General features: G+C 39.1%; 1 protein-coding gene across 50 annotated transcripts in view; it reads right to left on the bottom strand.

Annotated features, from left to right (window-relative positions):
• Window positions 1-21,020, bottom strand: part of CCDC158 (coiled-coil domain containing 158) — a 91,653-nt gene that overhangs the window by 49,745 nt on the left and 20,888 nt on the right. For 42 of the 50 annotated variants that reach the window (XR_011437529.1, XR_011437532.1, XR_002806991.2 and 39 more), the window contains 9 exons: window positions 20,578-20,687; window positions 20,137-20,464; window positions 19,701-19,777; window positions 18,503-18,613; window positions 17,761-17,875; window positions 11,062-11,181; window positions 8,836-9,033; window positions 7,187-7,669; window positions 66-255 (listed from right to left, as the gene is read on the bottom strand). Coding sequence is in view for 39 of the 50 variants with exons in the window: in XM_070263657.1 (XP_070119758.1) it covers window positions 66-255; window positions 7,187-7,669; window positions 8,836-9,033; window positions 11,062-11,181; window positions 17,761-17,875; window positions 18,503-18,613; window positions 19,701-19,777; window positions 20,137-20,464; window positions 20,578-20,687 (1,732 nt within the window). In the remaining 11 variants the exon portion in view is untranslated. The remainder of the gene's footprint in view (window positions 1-65; window positions 256-7,186; window positions 7,670-8,835; window positions 9,034-11,061; window positions 11,182-17,760; window positions 17,876-18,502; window positions 18,614-19,700; window positions 19,778-20,136; window positions 20,465-20,577; window positions 20,688-21,020) is intronic. The other 8 variants (XR_011437533.1, XM_070263671.1, XM_070263669.1 and 5 more) reach the window with 1 other exon arrangement.

Here is a 21,020-nt window from a genome sequence, read left to right as displayed (position 1 = left end):
GCCCACACTGGACTTCACTGATAGCTCTCCTATTTTTTAGCAGAATTTGAACTGAAGTAACATACCTGTCAGACTGTTTAACTCATTCCTACAAGTTTTCACCTCATTTAATAATTGATCTCTCTCTTGTTTGATGTCCTTCACTGCACGGAGCCGCTCAGAGCCTGCATTCACCAGCTTCACCTTTTCCAGCTCCAGGTCACTCACTCTGGCCTCGAGCTCTCGTATCTTTGCATCTTTTTTATCTTTTAAAATCTAAATATACAAATATATACAATATGCAAGGGATATACAAGGGGAAAATACCAAGGCTACAGTAAGGAATAAAAAACATGTACATTTACAGTTATAGGTATCATATTAGTACACTATCTATATTTAATATCTTTTCACTATTTCCCAGGATATTAAATTTTTTGTATTTTATTAGAAAGCTTCAATAGTAAGTGGAAAAACAAAAGGAATATTTGACCTTTCTCTTAACCTTAGACATCAACTCCCAGTATCACTTGCCACAACCCTTCATTAATTCTATTCCACACATTCATTCATTCATTCAGAAAAAGATGTAGGGAGCACCTCCTTTGTGCCAGGCACTATTTTACACGTTGGGGTAGCGGAGCAGGGCAGGGACTAGGGTGAGCAGGTGAGGCCCCAGTTGAGTGCGCCTCCCTAAGTTTCACACCATAGGCCTCACTCGCCTTACCCTGTCCTGGCCACACATAGCAGAAAACAAATAATGTCCTTGTCCTCACGGGGCTTACACTCTAGTGAGAGGAGACAGACAATAACAAATATTTAATAGTCAGGTAATGATAAGTGACAAAAAAAGAAGTAAAAAGGTGAGGGGGTAGAGAACGAATGCAGGGGAAAGGCTGCTACTCGAGATACGTTGGTACAGCTGTCTCTCAGTATCATGGGGGATGGGTAAACATAGTACAAGATCCACGGTTGGTTCAATCCATGGATGCAGAACCTGCAGATCCGGAGGGCAAGTGTACATAGAAGACAGCCTGACTGTCTTCCTTATTAAAGCCAGCTAACCAGGTGGACCTCGGCTGGTGCCTGGGAACTTAGATTTGGGGAAGGTTCCCACCACTCTAACTAGTAAGAGTGGCTCACTGTGCCTAACCATTTCTGCAAACAAAATGACTTATGCTGAACACCTGCTTTCCTTCTGGAAGACTGTATTCACCCGCCAGGCAATGGGTGCCTATGGGACCACCCCCCAATATAAATACCCTGGTACTGAATCTCTAATAAACTTCCCTGGTTGGCAACATTTGATGCATGTTGTCAAAACACATTGCTGGGGGGAATTAAGCACATCCTGCTCGACTGCAGGAGAGGACTGACGGAACTGCGCCTGGTTTCTTCCACGCGCCTTCTCCCTTTGCTGATTTTGTCTTAAATCCTTTCTTGTAATACAGAGTATTCATGTGCATGACTATATGCTGAGTCCTGTGAGTCCTTGTAGTAAACACCTGAACCTTGGAGTGGTCTTGGGGACCCTGACACAGTTGGTCAGGAAAGGTGTCTCTGATGATCAGAAACCTCAAAGAGGTGAAGGAGCAAGCCATATGGCAGGCTAGGGGACAGCTCCAGGCACAGGTAATGTGTTCAAGGAACAGTAAAGCCATCAGAACGGCTGGTGGAGGAAACCAGAACATGCCACCCCCAAATATGCCTCTTTGGTATAAGGATTATTTTGAGTTGATTATTTTGAGAAACAGCAGACATGGGAGAAGCTCTGAAAACAGAGTAGGAGTTACCCTGTAAGAGAAATTTACACTTATAAAGGAAATCTCCATTTGTAAGGATGTCTCTCTCCCTCTTTGAACCAGAAGAGAAGGATGATTCTAAATCATCAGAGAATCTTATCAAAGGAGAAGGTACCGACTTAAAGCTGCATAAGAGATTTGTACACCACAGTGTTCCTGCTCAATTTCCTATGACTTGCCTCCCCATCCTCTTCTTTGTTTTAGCTAACGATGGTACTTAAGCCTGAATTCTAAGCTACCTCCCCGAGTTACTCATTTCTCTGGGTTTCTCTCATGTGTATATGAGACATGCATGTTAATAAGACTTACAGTTTGTTTTTCTCCTGTTAATCTGTCTTGGTTCCGGGGCCCCAACTGAGAATTTAGGATAGAGGGAAAGGGATTTCTCCTCTACACTGGAGTGGAGTGGGTCTGGGGGAAGTAGTGGGAGATGAAGTCAGACTGGGAGCCATGGGCAAGGTTGGCCACAGAGGCAATTGTAAGGATGTGAGAGTTCCTTCTGAGCGAGATAAGAAGCCACTGGACAGTTTTGAGCATAGGAGTGATATAATGTTTTAAAAATAAATTCTGGCTCCTGTGTGAAGCATAAACAGGGGTGGGGGTGGAGGTAGGAGTGGAAGCAGGGAGACCAATGAGAAGGCAACTGCGAGAGCAAGTGAGCATGGTGGTGGCTGGATCTGGTCCTTTGAATTTAGCAGGGAATATGAATATGGAAACTCTAATTTTGCATCTCCAACTAACTGTCAGAAATTCCAAGCTTGGTATGCTTCTGCAAACTCTGACCAAACCACTCCTATTCCTTCCTCATAGAGGGCTTTTCCTCTTGACTTCTTCCTAATTCTTCTGCTAGGGGTGCAAGCATATTCCAAGTCTCTCAGATACTTCAGTTTGACACTTCAAAGTCTCCTATGTCCTCCTCTCCCCCCATCTCATCACCTGTTCACCAAATCCTTCCCAGCTTCCAATTTGATTACCATCACCTCTCACGTGGGTTCCTACAATCGCCTCTATTTGAGTTGGTAAGGTTTCCCAGGCTGAACTTCTCTTCCCAGGACCGAGGTCTGCACTGTCTAACACAAAACTACCAGCCACATGTGACTACTGAGCACTTGAAATGTGGCTAATCTAGGTGGAGATGTGCTCTAAGTGTAAAAGACACCAGATTTCAAAAACTTTATATAACCAAAGAATGTAACATATCTCAATTTGTTATGTTGATTGTGATATAAAAATATCACCATATTTTGGATATGTTGAGTTAAACAGAATATGTTATTAATTTCACCTGTTTCTTTTTATGCGCCTACTAGAGAGTTTAAAGATATGTGGCTCACATTGTATTTCTAGCGGACAGATCTGGCCTAGTTCCTTCCAAGCAAATGCCATTTGAAAAGAAACTTACTTGTTGTTGTTGTTGTTGAGGAAGATTAGCTCTGAGCTAACATCTGTGCCAGTGAGACGCTGCCACAGGATGGCCACTGACGAGTGGTGTAGGTCTGTTCCTGGGAGGTGAACTTGGGCTACTGAAGCGGAGCACGCTGAACTTAACAACTAGGCCATGGGGCCAGCCCAAGAAACTTACTTCTTTGGTCATCAAACTGTCCCTCCAAATTAAGGCCTGTTGGCCTTAAATATAATACTAGCTAATGCAGTTTGACTATATAATGGCAGTTTAAATGTACAGGCCAATGATATACTTGAAATGTAAACACATAATAAGCTTTTAGTTGTTCACAAAGGACCAGTTGAGAGGAGCAGGCTTGTCTCACTGCCCACCTGTGATGGGCTTGGGCAGTAAAGGCCCTAACAAGGCCACCTGATGCCTGCTTGCCTAGCCATTCCTGGTAATTAACTGCCACACTAGATCCAGCTGGCCTCGAGAGGTGAGGGAAGGGGAGGGCCTTCCCTGGAACAGACTGAGGCACCACAACATGTACTGCGCATGTGCTACTCCTGTCCCATCTGTGGGACCAGATGATGGACATTCAGTCCTTTCTTAGCCGTCTAAGAAAGGATCCTGGGGGCCAGCCCTGTGGAGTAGTGGTTAAGTTCTGCATGTTCCAGTTCAGCGGCCCAGGTTCACGGCTTCGCATCCCAGGCGCAGACCTACACCACTCGTCAGCCATGCTGTGGCAGTGACCCTCATATAAGAAGTGGAGGAAGATTGGCACAGATGTTAGCTCTGGGCTAATCATTCTCAGCGAAAGAAAAAGAAAGAAAAGAAAGGATCCAGCTTTGAGGACCTGCAGTTATTGGGAGAAAGCTCACCCTGCTTCTCTGCTGTCAGTGTTGCAGGACTCAGCCTGAAGAGACAAGAGAAACCATACCTTCTAGGGTTAGGATTCCCCTCCTTTCTTCCTCACTGGATTGTGGAGGGAAGTGGCTGTGGCATCAAAGCTGTTATAATATATTAATGATAATAATGAGTTTTTAACAAATTTTCCTTGTTTCTGTGTGAACCTCTTCTCATCTAGGAAATATTTTCCTGGAGCTGCTTCAGCTCTATATTTGGGAATTGAAAATTAGTTTCTGCCCTCTCCCATCTATCTTTACATTCTTTATCCAAACTTCGCCAGATTTGCCTACCCCCAATATTGCCTTTTCCATGTCACCTCCTCCTCTCTACCCAAAACCTTTAATGGCTCCCACACTATCTCCAGGATAAAGTATAGATTGAGCTTCTCTGCTAGGAATGCCTTCCTTCCTCCTCTTTGCCTGGTTTTAACCCATTTCAAGTTCCCACTTCTCTATGAAGTCTCCATTGGCCACTCTAGTCACAGTAAATCCACACTGCTCTGGTGTTCTCTAATATTAAAACTTGACATGCGCTCTCTAGACCAGCATCAAATGGAAGTTTGTTTACAAGCACTGAGTCTCAGGCCCCATCCTAGATGTACTGAATCAGAAACTCTGGGGTGGGGCCCAGCAGTCTGTTTTAACAAGGCCTCCAGGTGATTCTTGTTTTCAGTCCAGGTGAGTGAGAACCTCCGGTTTTCAGGTGACCGGAAACACTGCCTCATAACATTTACTCATTTACCACCTAGGAGCAAACCCAAGGCAGTGTGGCTTCAGGCAAGTGATTTAATGTCTCTGTGTCTCAATTTCCTCATCTGTAAAAAGGGATAATAATGTACCTACCTCATAAGGTTTTTGTAAGGATTAAACGGATTTAATTTTTAGAGTATAAGACTTAATAAGGTTCTTCCATTTGTATTCAGTAATACCAGAAATCTACTGCTTTTCTTTAACAAGAAGGTGAAACAATCATCTCTTCTCCTCTAATAACGTTCTGCAAACTTATTCTAAAGTTTTCATTGTAAGGGACGGCCATTGAGAAGCCTTCGAAAGTCTCTTTCACGATGAGACTGGCCACTAAAAAAAATTCTTATGAGATAATCAAGTAAAACCTTATGCACTAGAAAATTCTAGTTCGTTATGTAATGAATTTGCATATCTCCATAAGATAGATAATAATCTATTGTTGGCCCTATTTTTAGAATGAGGAAACGCAGCCATCTAAAGTTTATGTGAGAACTGTGGTTACTGGAGGCAGGGGATGGAGGGGGAATCAGAAGAAGGTGATCAAAAGGTATGAATTTCTAGTTATAAGATAAATAAGAATTGGGGATGTAGCATACAGCATGGTGACTATAGCTAACACTGCTGTATGGTATATTTGAAAGTTGCTAAGACAGGAGATCTTAAAAATTCTCATCACAGGAAAAAAACCTTTTTTTTGGTATATGAGATGATGGATGTTACCCAAACTTATTGTGGTAATCACTGCACAACACATGTAAGTCAAGTCACTAGGCTGTATACCTTAAACTTATACAGTGCTGTACGTCCATCATATCTCAGTAACACTGAAAGAAACAAATTAATTGTATATGATTTGTCTCCTATCAGTTACCAAGTCAGAGATACAGGTGACATAAAGCTTAAGAAATCTTTTTTTTTCCCTGAGGAAGATTTGCCCTGAGCTAACATCTGTTGCCAATCTTCCTCTATTTTGTATGTGAGCTGCCACCACAGCGTGGCCCGAACGAGTGGTATAGGTCCACACACGGGAACTGAACCTGGGCTACAGAAGCAGACTGCACCAAACTGAATGACTAGGCCACTGGGGCTGGCCTGGAAATAAAATTTTCAAAAAATTCATTCAATCGTTTTTAATTGTGATAAATATTTACTGAGCACCTGCTGGGTGCAAGGCATAAAGCCAGGGGACAGGGGGACAAACATGACTAAGATGTGTCCCCTGCTGGAGAAGTCTGCAGTCTTATAAGGAAGAGGAGACACTGCTATAAACACACACACAGTGCAACATAGAATGTGATCCAGGTTACAGTAGGTGCAAATAAAGGGCGAAAAGCTTCAGACAGAGAATGGAGCAGGGGAAGGGGACTAATATTTTCTAAACATCTTCTACAGGCCAGGATCTAGGCCAAGTCCTTCATATATATTTTCTCATTTAAGCCTCAAGTAACCCAAAAAGGTTGCTGCAGGTTTTTCCTTTTGTTTGTTTTTTGGTTTCGTTTTGTTTTACAGATCTAGAAGCCAAGATTCAGCAAACGGTCCAGTGTTTTACAGTTACTGAGCGCTGAGAGATGGGGTTCAAATTTAGGTCTATCTGAGGAGGGAGAAAATACTCCAAACTGTGGGATCAGGAAAGGCTCCACAAAGAAGTCAGATTATCAAACTTCTCTTTTGTACGGGTGTTTTGTTGTTGTTTTGAGGAAGATTTGCCCTAAACTAACATCTGCTGCCAATCCTCCTCTTTTTGCTGAGGAAGACTGGCTCTGAGCTAACATCCATGCTCATCTTCCACTACTTTCTATGTGGGACACCTGCCACAGCATGGTTTGTCAAGTGGTGCCATGTCCGCACCCAGGATCCGAACCAGGTAACCCCGGGCCTCCAAAGCGGAATGTGCGAACTTAACCCCTGTGCTCCGGGGCCAGTTGTATGAGTATTTTGGAATCCCTTTCTTTTTTTTTCCTGCTTTATCTCCCCCAAACCCCCCGTACACAGTTGTATATCTTAGTTGCAGGTCCTTCTAGTTGTGGGATGTGGGATGCCGCCTCAACGTGGCCTGACGAGCAGTGCCATGCCCACGCCCAGGATCCAAACCCTGGGCCACCACAGCAGAGCGCACAAACTTAACCACTCGGCCACAGAGCCGGCCCCAGTATTTTGGAATCTAATAAAGAATCTTTTGGAATCTAATAAAAGTATGGATCATTTCTCACAAAACAGACATAAGCACATAGACACAAATACTTTCAAACAATGTCAGTGTGCACAGATCCTCTTTACAGAACCACTTTTCAGTCAATTAGGTCATATTTAATAACAGGGAAAAAGATATTTCAAAAGCTAAACCACCAAAAAACTCCACAGACCTTGAATTCCTGTAGTTCCAGTCTCCTATCATTAATCTCCTTCTCAAGCTGAGCTTTTTCTACTTGCATCGCGCCAGCCGTTCTTCCATGCTGGCCCACCAACTGTGTCATGTTTTCAATCTGTTGTCGCAAAATCTCGATCACCTTGTCCTTTTCTGCCATCTGCAGCTTGAGGGCCTCGCATTCTGTCTGCACGTTTCTGAGGTGATCCCCTTCGTTTTTCAAGTGCTGCAGCTCCTGCAGTTTCAAGTCCACCCGGGAGCGCAGCTTCGTGATCTCCGCGTTGGTAGCCTCGATGGCTCTCTCCTTTTCCTGGAGGGAAGCTGTCAGGTCCGATACAGTCCTCTCTGAGCTCTCCAGGGTCATTTTCTTGGCTGTCAACTCTTCTACTACTTTGCGGAGCATCTCTTTGGTGGATTCAAGCTGAGCAGTCAAGGAAGACACTTTTTCTAGACTTTCATTCTTTCCCTGAATTGCTGCCATCTGATTGTTAAAGAAAAGAGAATTTTATGGATTTTGGCAGATAAGTAGAGGTAATCCCAAGAGATATAACAAGTCAGCTCAAAAACATGAAATCATGAATCGGATAATATCTACTTAGACTAACTCAAATCAATTTGATGCCATAACGCCATGTAGACCACATGCCAACAAGTGTTCATCGGACTCAGGTGGAGAGACCTTAACTAAATAATAATGCTCCTCCAGAATGGCTTTCTGGGGTGGGGAGCTTGGAAAGATTCCTCTGAGGATGTTCTCAGTGCCAGTTTAAATTAGGATAACACTGGCACTAGGGCAAAGTGTGATAGGACTGCAGGTAACTGTCCTTTCTATTTCTCTCCAACCTGCCCCTTAATTCTACCTCTGAGGGAAAAGTGAATAATGGCTTTTATTCAACACACATTCACATTCTCTGGTCCTTGTTTGGAAAAGAGTAAGATCCTAACCTCCAGTGGCTCCTTTCACCTTTCTTCCTGTCCAGCATGAGCCAGAGGATAGGAAACTGCCTTTGCCTGGGTCTAAGCCAAGACTGGTCCCTTTGGTTTGCTTTCACATCTGGGAAGCTTACTCTTGTGGGACACCTTTTAGTCTCTGTGGCAATAACTGGCAGTGGAACCATGTCCCTCCAGTACTGAAGGTACACTGCTGTTACTAAAGCATTCCACATTTCACTAGTGGTGCACTGAATTGGAGTGGCCGCAGCCTGTGTATATAGCAGTCTCAAGCAGTTTGCGGGAAAAGGAGGGGAAAGTCTCTTTTGGGGGAAAAACAGAAACAAAACAAAACAAAATTGTTGGAAACTTTCAACCTTGCTGTTCCTCAGCTCTCCCTACAGTTTGATGCTCTTCTGAAATAATTATTAGGTCACCAATTTCTAGGTGAAAAAGAACAGGTAATTGGATGGGAGTCTCATTACTCAACAACCTATAAAAATGAGACAAAGCTTAACATTCTTAATTTAACACGTTGTCAAAAATATAGAAATGAATAACAGGTTTTTCTATCTTGTTCATAGAATCCATAGCTCTACTTTAGAGCTATTTTAGGCCTATACATGTTCAAGAAAAAAAACCCTCTTCCAGTGACATGAAATACATTGTTCCCCCAGAAGAGACCACTTGCAGAAGCCATGCCGTGCCCTGCCTGACCTGCCGCTCCATCTGGCCCTGACACTCGCTCTTCAAGGCCTTGAGGAGCGCTTCCAGGCGCTGCACCTCCATGTTCCTGTCGTCGAGCTCCCGCCGCAGGTGGTCGATGGTGATGCTGTTGCCAGTGTCCCGGTCCCACAGGCGCTTATTCTGCTCCTTCTCCAGACTCAGCTCCTTCTCTCTTTTATGTAGATCAGCCTACAAGAAGTGAGGAATGCTTTTCCCCCCTAGTATTAAATAATTAAAATAAAACTCTTATTTTCCTTTTATTATCTTTGGAGTTTTTATGTGACTTGAGAAGCCTTTGATTTTGGAATCTGATTCCCTTTTAATGGCTTGCTTAAGAACAAATACTTCCTAGAAAAATAAGTTAATATTTTGCTTAGTTGTAATTTCTAGCATTATAAGTAAATCTCAATGAACTAGACCCAAAATAACATATAATGAAAAGGAAAATACAGTAGATTTTAAAAGTCCTCCTGTTTTTAGGTTTTAAATTTTCTAACAAAGGCATTATGTTTACATCAAGTGTGCTCCTGTAATAAAGAAATGCTCAAAAGCTCGAAGGAATAGCAATAGTAATTGGTTTACTGCTTCAGAAATGGCAGAATAGTGTCTGGTACTGGGATTGGAGTAGTGTTGGGCTGTGAATAGAATTATCTCCCTCTTCAGTCACTAAAAAATACACAGTGAGTGTTTACTGTTAGCAAAAACTCAAAAGAGAAACAAAGACACAGAGATCTTTAAACGACTTATCACCCGAAGACAAAGACAAGACACAGACACAAATAACTGGAAGTGGTTCTTCATTAAAGAAACAGAGCTAAGGAACAGCAGAGAGAAATCACTAAGGAGATCAAAATGCTTCAATAAGGCATCTGTGCTGGGCCATGAGAACAGCGTGGAGATGCAGAGATTCGGAAGAACGGACTGGAAAGGGGCATGTGTGGTTTGCTTGGAGCACTGGGTATGGAGACACAGAAAGGGCTAGAAAGGTAAGCTGGGGCCGGATAGTGAACAGTCTTGAATGGCAGGGAGTCTGACTTTATGGGTAAGGTAATTTCTGAGTTGAAGAGTGACACAATCAGAGTTATATTTTAGAAAGATGAATATGGCTGCACTTTACAGACTGGATTGAAGAGGGCAGAAACTGGAATTAGGGACCCTAGTATGGAGACATTGTCATTTTCCAGGTGTACTCATGGGCTAGGACAAAGGGGCAGTGGTGGTAAGAATGAAAAGGAGGGGACGGGTGAGGACCTGTAAGACATTTAATCTCCAAGATTTTCAAATCAGATATGAGGACACTGGGAAACACACAACAGGAGGGAAAGAAATGAAGGATTATCCCAAGGTCTGGAGCTTCTTACACACAGTTGCCAGCTCTACCTTTCGCACATGCTCATCAAGTCCCTTGTCGAGCCTGTGAAGGACGGCTTTACCAGCACAGAGAGCTATACCCTAGAATGGGGTCTGGTAGTAACAGAGAAATTTATTCCACTGTACCACTGATAGCACACAAAAGGGTACCAAACATTTCCTTTCCTAAATTTCTCAGCCTCTGGTACCTCTAACAGAGGGCAGAGATGGTTCACTATTATCAGAATCCCATTTTCTTTCTTTCTGAAAAAATTTTTACCTAAACTTCCATTCAAATTTTCCAAATACACTCATATGTTGCTTAATAACGGGGATACATTCTGAGAAACGTATCATTAGGTGATTTCGTCGTGGTGCAAACATCACAGAGTGCACTTACACAAACCTAGATAGTATAGCCTACTACACACCTAGGCTGTATGGTACTAATCTTACGGGACCACCGTCATATATGCAGTTCGTTGTTGACCGAAATGTCATTATGCAGTGCCTGACTGTACATAATTTGTATAAGTTTTGAATGTTATTTGGCTTTGAAATGAACGCTCAACACTACTTCAATTTAGCAGAATACAGTATCTAATTGGAAGACAATAGCTGTTTGAAGATCAGCTTCACCTAACTTTTAAGCCATAACAGTTCTGCTTAAGGAAAAAAACAGGTAAAGCATAGAATGTTATATTTTATATGCAAATTTTGAATAATATCTAGGAAATTCTATTGTGCATGCATGCACGAATACTTTGTAAAATTTGTAATTTTATAAATGAAACCAGTTTTGTGAAATATTTTGGTGAAAAACTTCCCCAAATTAATTTCATTCATTATTTTAAAGCATAGTCTTACCAACAGCTTTTGAAGCTGATCGTCCAAATTTCCAGATTCCTGACTGAACTGATCACGTTCTGTCCGTGCCTCAGTTAGCTCCGAGTTGGCAAGGACTAACTGCTTCTCCAGCTCTTCTATCTAAAAGGAAAGCACAAATCAAACAGTCTGACCATGTCAGTGGGTAACGTAAAATAAATATAGTCTTTGGAAAACAAAGGGTATTATTTTAGGGTCAAAAATAAAAGTTTATTGTGATGCATTCTGCAGTTTTCTAAACTTAAGATCTATGAAGAACTTAGCCAGGGAAATTAGTCAAAATGAACTATCTGGTACGGTTCGATGCAGGCATTGTCTGTAATGCTTCTCTCTCATTTTCACACTAAGATTTATCTTCTGTGAGTGTTCTGTAATTTGGTATTTTAGGAAGCTTGATGTGGCATAAACAACATTCTTCAGAGCCCACACAAATGAACTGTATTATACTTAGAAGAGCTATTTTGTTTCAGAATATCAGAGTTTCAATAATAAAAAGCCATTGAATATAAAAGGATGAATGGTAATATCAAGGTTTAGTTTAGTTTTAGATTATTACATAGTCACTATTTTGAAAGGATGAGTGAATTCAGATATATGTATTAGATACATTAATATATTCATATACACGTTATACATTCCAGTCCTTATTTTCTTCAACTATAAAATGGGGTAGGAGTACCAATTTTAAAAGATTGTTATAGGTATATTTTTCTCTCATGGACAGGGCAGCTGTTTGATCTGTGTGACTATGCACTTTCATGACGTATGCCAGAAGGCCCACCACTATTAACGGCAGTCCTATAGCTCTTAATGTGTAGGCTAAGAGGTTAACATCTCAGATGATGGAGACTCTGGGTTTGGATTTTGGCTTAGCCACACAAATTCATAATTTAGATACTGAGATATTAAAATACTGAGAACATGTTGATACTTAAGAGTTATATAGTGATACCTGATCTTTAATGTGATACCTACAATACCATCATCATCCACTTTCCACCAATAAGAACTCTTCCGCATAAATGCTACATATTCCTTCTTACTTCTAAGGCTTCTATTCAACAGGCTTCCAAATCTACTATGTCAAGAACAAAACTTCTTGATTTGTTTGGATGACAAATTGTGATGAAATCTTCTTAAAGAACATATGAGCAAAGCTAAGTTTTTCTTGATGACTCTATTTTCACCTGGACTAGGTTCATTTAAGATCTTCGTTTGTTAATTCAACATATACTTATTAATCACATTATATACACACACATATATGCAACTATCTCTTTAATAAATAAGAATACATAGAAATTATATGTATCTCTTTATCTACACATACGTATACGACTTAAGGGCTAACATAGGACTATCAAACAGTTTCACATTTACCTACAGAGTAATATCACAGCTCACAGGGATCAGAGTATAAATTTTAATATTTACATTGGCTATATTGTAAAACTGACTTTGTATTTGGTTGTATGTTATATATAAAAAATTATTTCACAAGTATTAAGATATACATAAAACGTTAGGTTACTAGATAGAAATGTCCTAATAGATTCTAGTAATCCTATAAAGAAGTACTCTCACTCTTGTGCTTTTCTGAGGGCATATATAGAACAAAGCTCCACAACAATTCAACCTCTATGGCACAAATAGCTTCCTAAGAAAAATGAATGAACAGTACAGTTGATATAATCTCTTCAGCTCTATTATTTTTGAGAAAAACTAAGTCAGCACAGACTTACTAAGGACATTAGGAATACTTAGGAAAAAACTCACCAACTTTTACTTTGGGCAGACAAACGTGATCAGAGAGGCAATATGATCAGACTAAGAGTCAAACACCTTAGGCTCTGATCCAGGTTCTGTCACATAACCTCACTGAGTCTCAATTTTTTTTCATCTATAGTTTGAAAAGAGTATTTTGAAAGAGTATTGAAAAGTGATCTTTCAAATTCCTTTCAATTCTGCTTCTAATACTTTTTTATATGAGAAGAACAGTATTAATAAAGTTGAAATTCTGTATTTTCCACCTGTCTTTGGAAACAAAACATGGTCAAAGAAATCACATTTTGAGTTATAAATTTAACAAGAACACTTTCAATTTGAGAAGTTGCATCATATGACTAAAAACATTTTCTACTCCTGGCCTGGCATAAAACCACTTCTATCTTTGAGCAAAGTATTTGTATATGTGCTTTAAAAGCTTAAATTAAGACTTGCTATTTTATGTCTGTTTTCATTTTTTAAAAAATTCTGGATGACCATTTGATAATATCAAACTTGATGGTAAAATCTATGAGACCAAAATTTAAAAAAGAAAAGAAAAAGAAAAGAGCCAAGTCTTATCTTTCCATCTAAGGTTATTAAGTATCAGAAGTTCCTCCAGACCCCTAGAGACATGTTGGTTTTGTAGCTGTCAGTACTGACTCAACTGCTATAGCTCTGCTTTTACCTTTCACTTTTTAGTGTAAAAATATGTAGATTAATTAACCAATCAAAAAAATAAATAGAGAGTGAAAGGGAAAACCATTGAAGTAGCAGCTGAGCTGATACAAACAGCTGTACAAAACACTATAAAGAAAAGCCTTTTAAAATGTCCAGAATAAATACTGACATCTGAGATATAGTAAAAGTTTTTTCTTTTTCTTTTCTTTTTAAATAGCAGCACTGGTTTTCCCTTTCACCATCTATGAATCAATTTCTGTTTTGGATCACTGGACAAATAAGTATTGGGATCTCATTCTTATCTGATAGTGATTTTAGAGATATTACCAATCACACCAAATTGTACCTCTTGTTTCCTGTGCTCAGAAAGACACAGATAGCAGATAGTAAGCAATGCTGCAGATCAGCACAGAGGTGCATTGGCAGAACTATGCAAAAAGGTTTGCACAGAATCTTCCTGCACAGAATACAGCTCCAGCCAGTGCTACTAAATCTTTACTTTTTGAGTATAAAATTCAGCCCCAAATGCTTTCAAAGTAGGAAAAATAAACATATAAACAAGAACACAGGATATTTTTGTTGTCAAAAAGCGAAAGTTAAGAGTAAAGCCAAATCTACAGAGCCAATAGTGACAGCTTCTACTCGTCCAAATTCGTAAAGGGGAATTCTGGAGGTTCTCCTAAAATGGAAAAAGAAGAATAGAAAAAAGCATTACGGTAAAACACTTTCGTAAGCTACAAAAGCTATGTCTAAAATTTTCCTTGAAACCCAATTTCTATTTTCATCAATCTGAAAATACTTTTGTTAATCTGAAGAGAAACAATGACCTCCTAAATGAGTTTTCTCTAAATTCATGCATTCTAGTTGGGAAAGTTTTGTTCAGACCTGTCATGTCATCAATTGTTTAAAATAATAAACACTTTTTTTCTGAAGGAGTGTGACCTTAGGAGAAAATACTAACACTGTTTCTCATAAAGTATGTTGATGTATAATAATATCAACACACTCTTATAAATTTCTTTTCACACAAAGCTTATTTTTAATCACAGCCTTTACGTATTATTTTCTTTGATTTTTTTCCTTATTGTTATTTGGACAGTATATACTAAAATGTGCACTGAAGCAGCAGAAAATAAAATAGATTTTAAAGTTTTAATAGGCTTTAGCAATGTAAAGTCAAAGTATATGAAAATGAAAGAAACGAAAAATCTGTGTTTTTTAGATTTTATATTCAACTCATTACAACAAAAACATTTCATAACAATAGAATTTTTCATGACTCCAAAATGAAATCCTTTTGTTAAATGGCTCGATCTTCCTTGCTCAGTTACACCATGTATTACTGCCATTTCAGGCCAGAGTATATTCAACTCTCTATGAACATGACAAGATAATTACCTCTCAGTGTTCCCCGACTAAGGGGAGTTACTATTAAGAGAGCCTAGTTAAGCATCAACCAGGTGCCAACTTGAACAGGTTCAAACTGCTGTATTATAAATCTCAATGATCTAGATTAAAATTAATTAAGCTGTTATATCCTCCCTTACTTCTATTAAACATTGTGTATTTGAGACTATCAAAATTCTTGGTGATCCACTGTTTACATTAGAGCACAATAAGATAATGATTCTAACAGCCTATCTTTATGCATTATCATTTATCTATATAACCTCAAAACATTGATATAAAAAAGTTTGCACTCATTCATCTGGCTGCTTATACTTCTACAATGCCAAAGAGATAAATATTTATAAAAACTCAATCACTATTTTTGTATTCTCTAGATGGATGTTTCAGTATTTGTTAAAATTTCCTACCATGCCTAAATTTATAATTGATCAGCATGATGCTATGTATCAGACCATAAGCAAACTAGCAAATAATGGGTGATAGCTTATGAAGGCACAATTTTTCCAACTAATATTACAATGGAAAGCTATAGCAATTTCAAATTATGTAAGAAAACAGAGGTGAGTTGAGTTTTATTTAGCACTTTGTGGCTTTTCAAAGAGTTTGTCAATGAACAGTGAATATTTCATCTTTTCAGAATGGTTTGGGTAGTGATGAATATCAGTTATTGTGCTGGACTGTAACACAACAGCTCTCCTAGCTCCTCTCTCACTGTCAGATCACCAGCGCGCCCTTCCACCCACCTGCCAGCCTTCACCAGAGACGAGTGATAAAGCCTCCTTCCACCCTAGGCTGTACTGAAATCGTGACCATCCCGCAGGGCGAGATCAAGACCTTCTGTGTAGTCTTGGTCTGCCCAGAACAGGGTGGACATTCCTGCTGTCAATCTTCAGAGGAAAAGCTCATCCTGAGGAAAAAAAGCTAGAACACAAAAAGCAGACCTCGGAGAAGCAGAAAAGCAGAAATGTTTCTCTCCAGGCTTCTGTTTCTTGGGTTTAGCCCTTAGGCAGTGGAAGGTTCCTTAAAACTGCTCCTAGGGGACAGTGGTTGAAATGACCGTGACACAAACATTTAGGCTAAGAGCTAAGAAGGGTTTGGTAGGGTAGTGTTATTCAAACTGCAACCCACCAGTGAATCATGAATCATTTAGTGAGCATCAAAAATCAGCATCTGAAGAGAACAAAAAATAGCCAGTGTCATACATAAAGGGAGTAAAATTTGCTTCAGCTAGATGTGTGCACTAGATAATAAGGTAAACTATTTCCTACTGTGAGTAGTGATCAAAAATGTTGGAAAGCCACTGCTGTAGAGGATCCAAATCTCATAACTGAGATTACAGTGTTTCATGTTACTCTTTATTGTTTAGACTTTAGTAAAGCTATGTCTAAAATTTCCTTCTTATTTTAGCTGGGCCACAGGGAATAAGGTCAAGGTCTTACATTCCTTCTGTGCCCGAACTAGAGAACCGAGGAAGAACAGCCTCCTCCTGTGGCCAGCCCAGGGGTAACAGTGGTAATTCAATGAGGGGTGGCCCAAAGGAGGCCAAATGCCTGGAAAAATGAAAGCTGCAATATTCAACTGCTTCTTCCCATGTGAAGCTTTCTTCTCATACTGTTACTCTGTAGAATTGGGTTACTGTATAAAGAAAATCTGGTAGCTTCCTTATACTCTATTTCTTCCCAATCAGCTAAGATGTGAGAAATTGGCTAAAAGCAATGGTTAGAATTGTAGACTCTCTTACATGTAGGATAACTACATATGGAATTTATCTTCCAAACTGCGACACTTTAGAGATGAAAGGTGGTTTAACAAAACAGAACACTGGGATAGCAGGTGTAAACTGGGACTGTCTCACCAAATGGGCCTGTATGATCACCCTTCTCCTAGGGAACAAAGAACACAAGCCCCTCTGAAAGGTAGCTCTTCACTTGTTTTTTTAGGGTCTCTACTGTTTCATAAATGCTTGAAATGAACAGAAGCATAAGTTCTGGATAAATGATTGATAATGATAGTGAATAGCTCCCCTTTAGCTGTGGAAAGTGAGAGAACAAAAACGACAGAATCAAATGTTAATTAATATCTGGTTTTAAGAGGAATTGTGCGATGAGCCATGAAGATTTACCTTCCTAATTATTTTTATTTAGACCAGTCTTGAAGTTAATTCAGTTTGCTAGCCACACGATAATAATTGGGAGTTGAAGTAAGAGCTAGAAGGAAGGCCCCTAAAGTATTGAGTGGTAGGGAGAGACCAGCTGGTACCAAAGTATTTGCTAAAGCTAAGCTTTGTAAAAATAATTTAAATGGCCTTATTTTTAAATTTACTTTTAGAAACTTACCTGAAATATGCAACATTTTATCTGAGAATGAATTTGAGCAACAATTTAAATTAAAATTGTTTATAATTTAACATTTTGACATCCTCCTACTCCACCTTATAAACTGCTTTTAGTTTGAAATTATTACTTTGATTCATCATTTTCAAGTATTCCATTAAAAAGTATATAATTGGGGGGCTGGTCCCGTGGCTGAGTGGTTGGGTTCATGCACTCCACTTCGGTGGCCTGGGGTTCACCAGTTCAGATCCTGGGCACGGACTTACACACCACTCATCAGGCCAGGCCGTGGCAACATCCCACATAGAAGAATTAGAACGACCTACAGCTAGGATATACAACTATGTACTGCGGCTTTGGGAAGGAAAAAAAAAAAGAGGAGATTGGCAACAGATGTTAGCTCAAGGCCAATCTTCCTCACCAAAATAAAAAGTATATAATTGGTTCTGTGTATAATAGTCTCTGGAAGCAGAGCAGCAAAATCTAACCTCACCTTGTCTTCATACATCCTTTTGGCTTCCCTTAACTCAGAACGTAGCTGAGAAACAGTAGATTCCAGTTCACTTAGTTGACGCATATACATTGAATTTTGGTTTCTTGCTTGTTCTCTAAGAAGGGTTTAAAGGGAGAATAAAAACAAATGGCAAGCTAAGAATAAGTGTAATACCTAAGTGTTCTCCAGCTTTTAGATACTTCCACTCATTATTTTCTATGGCATTACTAGGCCAAAATTTTCCAAAATTGCTTCTTCAAAGCTTCAGTTCAAGAATGTTAACTGCTGAAGCTGGGTGATGTGTATATAGGAGTTCATTTGTACTATTTCCTCTCTACTTTTGTGCACAATTGAAAATGTTCATATAAAAAGTTTCAACACACAAGCTCAAATTATAAAATTATTTATATGCATATATATACATTTTATTTATGTATATTCATAACTCACACATATATATATAGTGCGGGTGTCTTTGATTTATCCTATCAGTTGAAATATGAACAATATTTAAAACATCTAATTCCAAGAGGCCCAAATACTTGCAATAAAACTTCTGATATGGTCATATATTATCATTTAAATAATCTTTGCTGTTCATTTGAATGTTAGAAAAGTTTTACTTTCTTGTGGAATTATTAAGCAATTTTTAAAAAATTTTAGAGCAGAAAATTTAATTAAAATAATATCTCTAAAATGAAGATAAATGACTACCAATTTCAAACCAGCAGGACACACATACTGAATGATTTCCAGTTGACTCTGGATACTGTTGGCTTGGCTTCGAGCACTGCTAGCTTTTTCAGTAAGTCCTGTTACTTCAATTTCATGTTCATTTATTAACTGCTCAATCCTATAAAAAGAATGTGATGACTATTATTTGATACACAAGATTTTCCCTATGAATTATTTCAGAAATTAATAACTTTCAACACTCTTAAAGTAAGTATTTTCTTTTGGCTTTGAATATGCTACTCTTTTTATGAGAAGTGTCTAAGATAGGTCCAGAACCCTTTATCCAAATCCTTTGGGGACCAGCTAGGTTTTGGAATTTAGATTTTCAAAAAAATCTTACAATGATGATAAATTACAAGCATTATATATTATATGACACTCCTAGGGAAGTGTCCTACAAGCCAAACATATTACTAATGCAACAACAGGTTTTTAAATATTCACACTAAACCATAAAGACGATAAATAGCTTTATATTAGCTCAGGTCAGGTTTTGCCAACAAATGAGTGACAAAGACTCTCTCCTTGACCAAACTTTAGGCAGGCTCCTCTGAGCCTCTACTAGGCTTTGACCTTGGCACCCTTCCTCCCTCGCCTCCCCAACTTTGGCCTGTCTTGCCCAGGCTTGGTAAGAATCCTGTTAAGTCAGTTTAGGAGAATCCCCCCACCCCGATGTCTCCTCTTAGTGATTTTCCATCCACTGACCCCCTGACCCTGCTCCTTGGCTATAAACCTCCACTTTCCTGGTTGTATTGGGAGTTGAGCCTGATCTCTCTTCCCTAATGCAAATTCCTACTGCAATAGTCTTGAATAAAGTCTTCCTTACCATTTTAACAACTGCCAGAATAATTTTTTCTTTAACATGAATTTGCCACAAACCTATGAAAAAAAATTCTGTGTTTCAGAGCTTTTTAGATTTTGGAATTGCTGATGAGGGACTGCGGATCTGACGTTTAGTTTCACTATGATTTCTATACAGTCACACATTGCTTAACGACAAGGATACGTTCTGAGAAATGCGTTGTCAGGCGATTTTGTCATTGTGCGAACATGATAGAGTGTACATACACAAACCTGGGCAGTATAGCCCACTACTCGCTGGGCTACAAGGTACTAATCTTATGGGACCACTGACACACACGTGGTTCATTGTTGGCTGAAACGTCATTATACAGCACATGACTATACTCCAGTCAGAAACCTACCTATCTTGATGTTGTTGAAGAAGTAGTTCTATTTTGCTCTGTGATTCAGATTTCAGTGCTTCAAGCTGATCCTCTACCTGGTTTCAAAAAAGAAATGTTGATTTAGGGACTGATGAATGTAAAGCTTGGAAAATTTAGACATTTTCCAACTAAAGGAATGCTTTAGAAAGATGCAAATAGAACAAGAAAATGAGATACCTCCTATCACTGTATTTCATTAAATCTTTTACTTTGGCTACACTCTCATGAAGCTATACAGGCAAACCAAGCTAATTCCCTTTATTTACTGAGAGATCATTGTGGAAGTAACTTCTGTCATTTTAGAGAACAAAAATGAAAACTTGGCTTACTTTCAAGAACTTAAAAAATTATACACCTAATACTATTCTCTTAATGAATTTTAATATAAAATTGAAGTAGTGTTCTCACCACTTACTGGAAATATCCTCCCTTTAAGATAAGAAATCTCTGTGTCTAATTCTCTCAGGATTTTACTAATGGCTGTGCCCAAGCTGCGGAAGTGGAGAGTGGCCATGCTGTCGTGTTCGTAGACTTTCTTGCCTGAGGTTTCTTCAAAGTCAACTAGGATTGACCGGATTTCTTGAAGCACTCCCTCATGACCAAGCATCGTCCTTCTTAGCTGCTCTATCTGGGTGGTGCTATCTCTCAGCATGTCCTCCTTAAGGCATTTGGCAGCTTCAAGTTCGTGAACCGTATTTTGAAGCTGATTTCTTAAGTCCTCCTGGGACTGACTCTCCCTTCGTCTATGAAGTAAATGAAAGAGAAGAAATAATACTGATAAAATTCATATTCACACAAGTAGCTTTATACTACAAAGAGTAAAACTTTAAAATAATTTCAGGTAACAAATCCCAACCTGATGTCAACCATGGCATCTCTCTCCATTTGCATCTCTTGAAGTTTTGTTTGCAAATCAATGACTGACTGCCTTAAGTAAAACTTTTGTTTCTCATGCAATTCATTGCTCTGAAAAAAATGCCATGCAAATTAGTCATTGCTAGAGGAACATATTTCCTTATAGCTAATAATTTCAAAAAAACTATATGTTATTATTTTTATGTGTACTTCCTTCCCCCTTCACCATAGTTCAGAGCTTAATTAACCAATTCACACCTAGATTACTGGAATACCTTAACTAGTCTCACCGTCTCAAGCTTGCCCTCTTCAATCCATTCTCTACTTTATAACCAAAACACTATTTCTAAAACAAATGTGACTTCTGGCTCAAGATAGAGATAGGAATAAGTTTTGTTCCTGAAAACAGGAGAATTGGTTAAAATTCTACATACAGAAAAGTAA

Source organism: Equus caballus, chromosome 3, assembly GCF_041296265.1.
Source record: "Equus caballus isolate H_3958 breed thoroughbred chromosome 3, TB-T2T, whole genome shotgun sequence".
NCBI lineage: Eukaryota > Metazoa > Chordata > Mammalia > Perissodactyla > Equidae > Equus > Equus caballus.
This window is presented reverse-complemented; position numbering and strand designations above follow the sequence as displayed.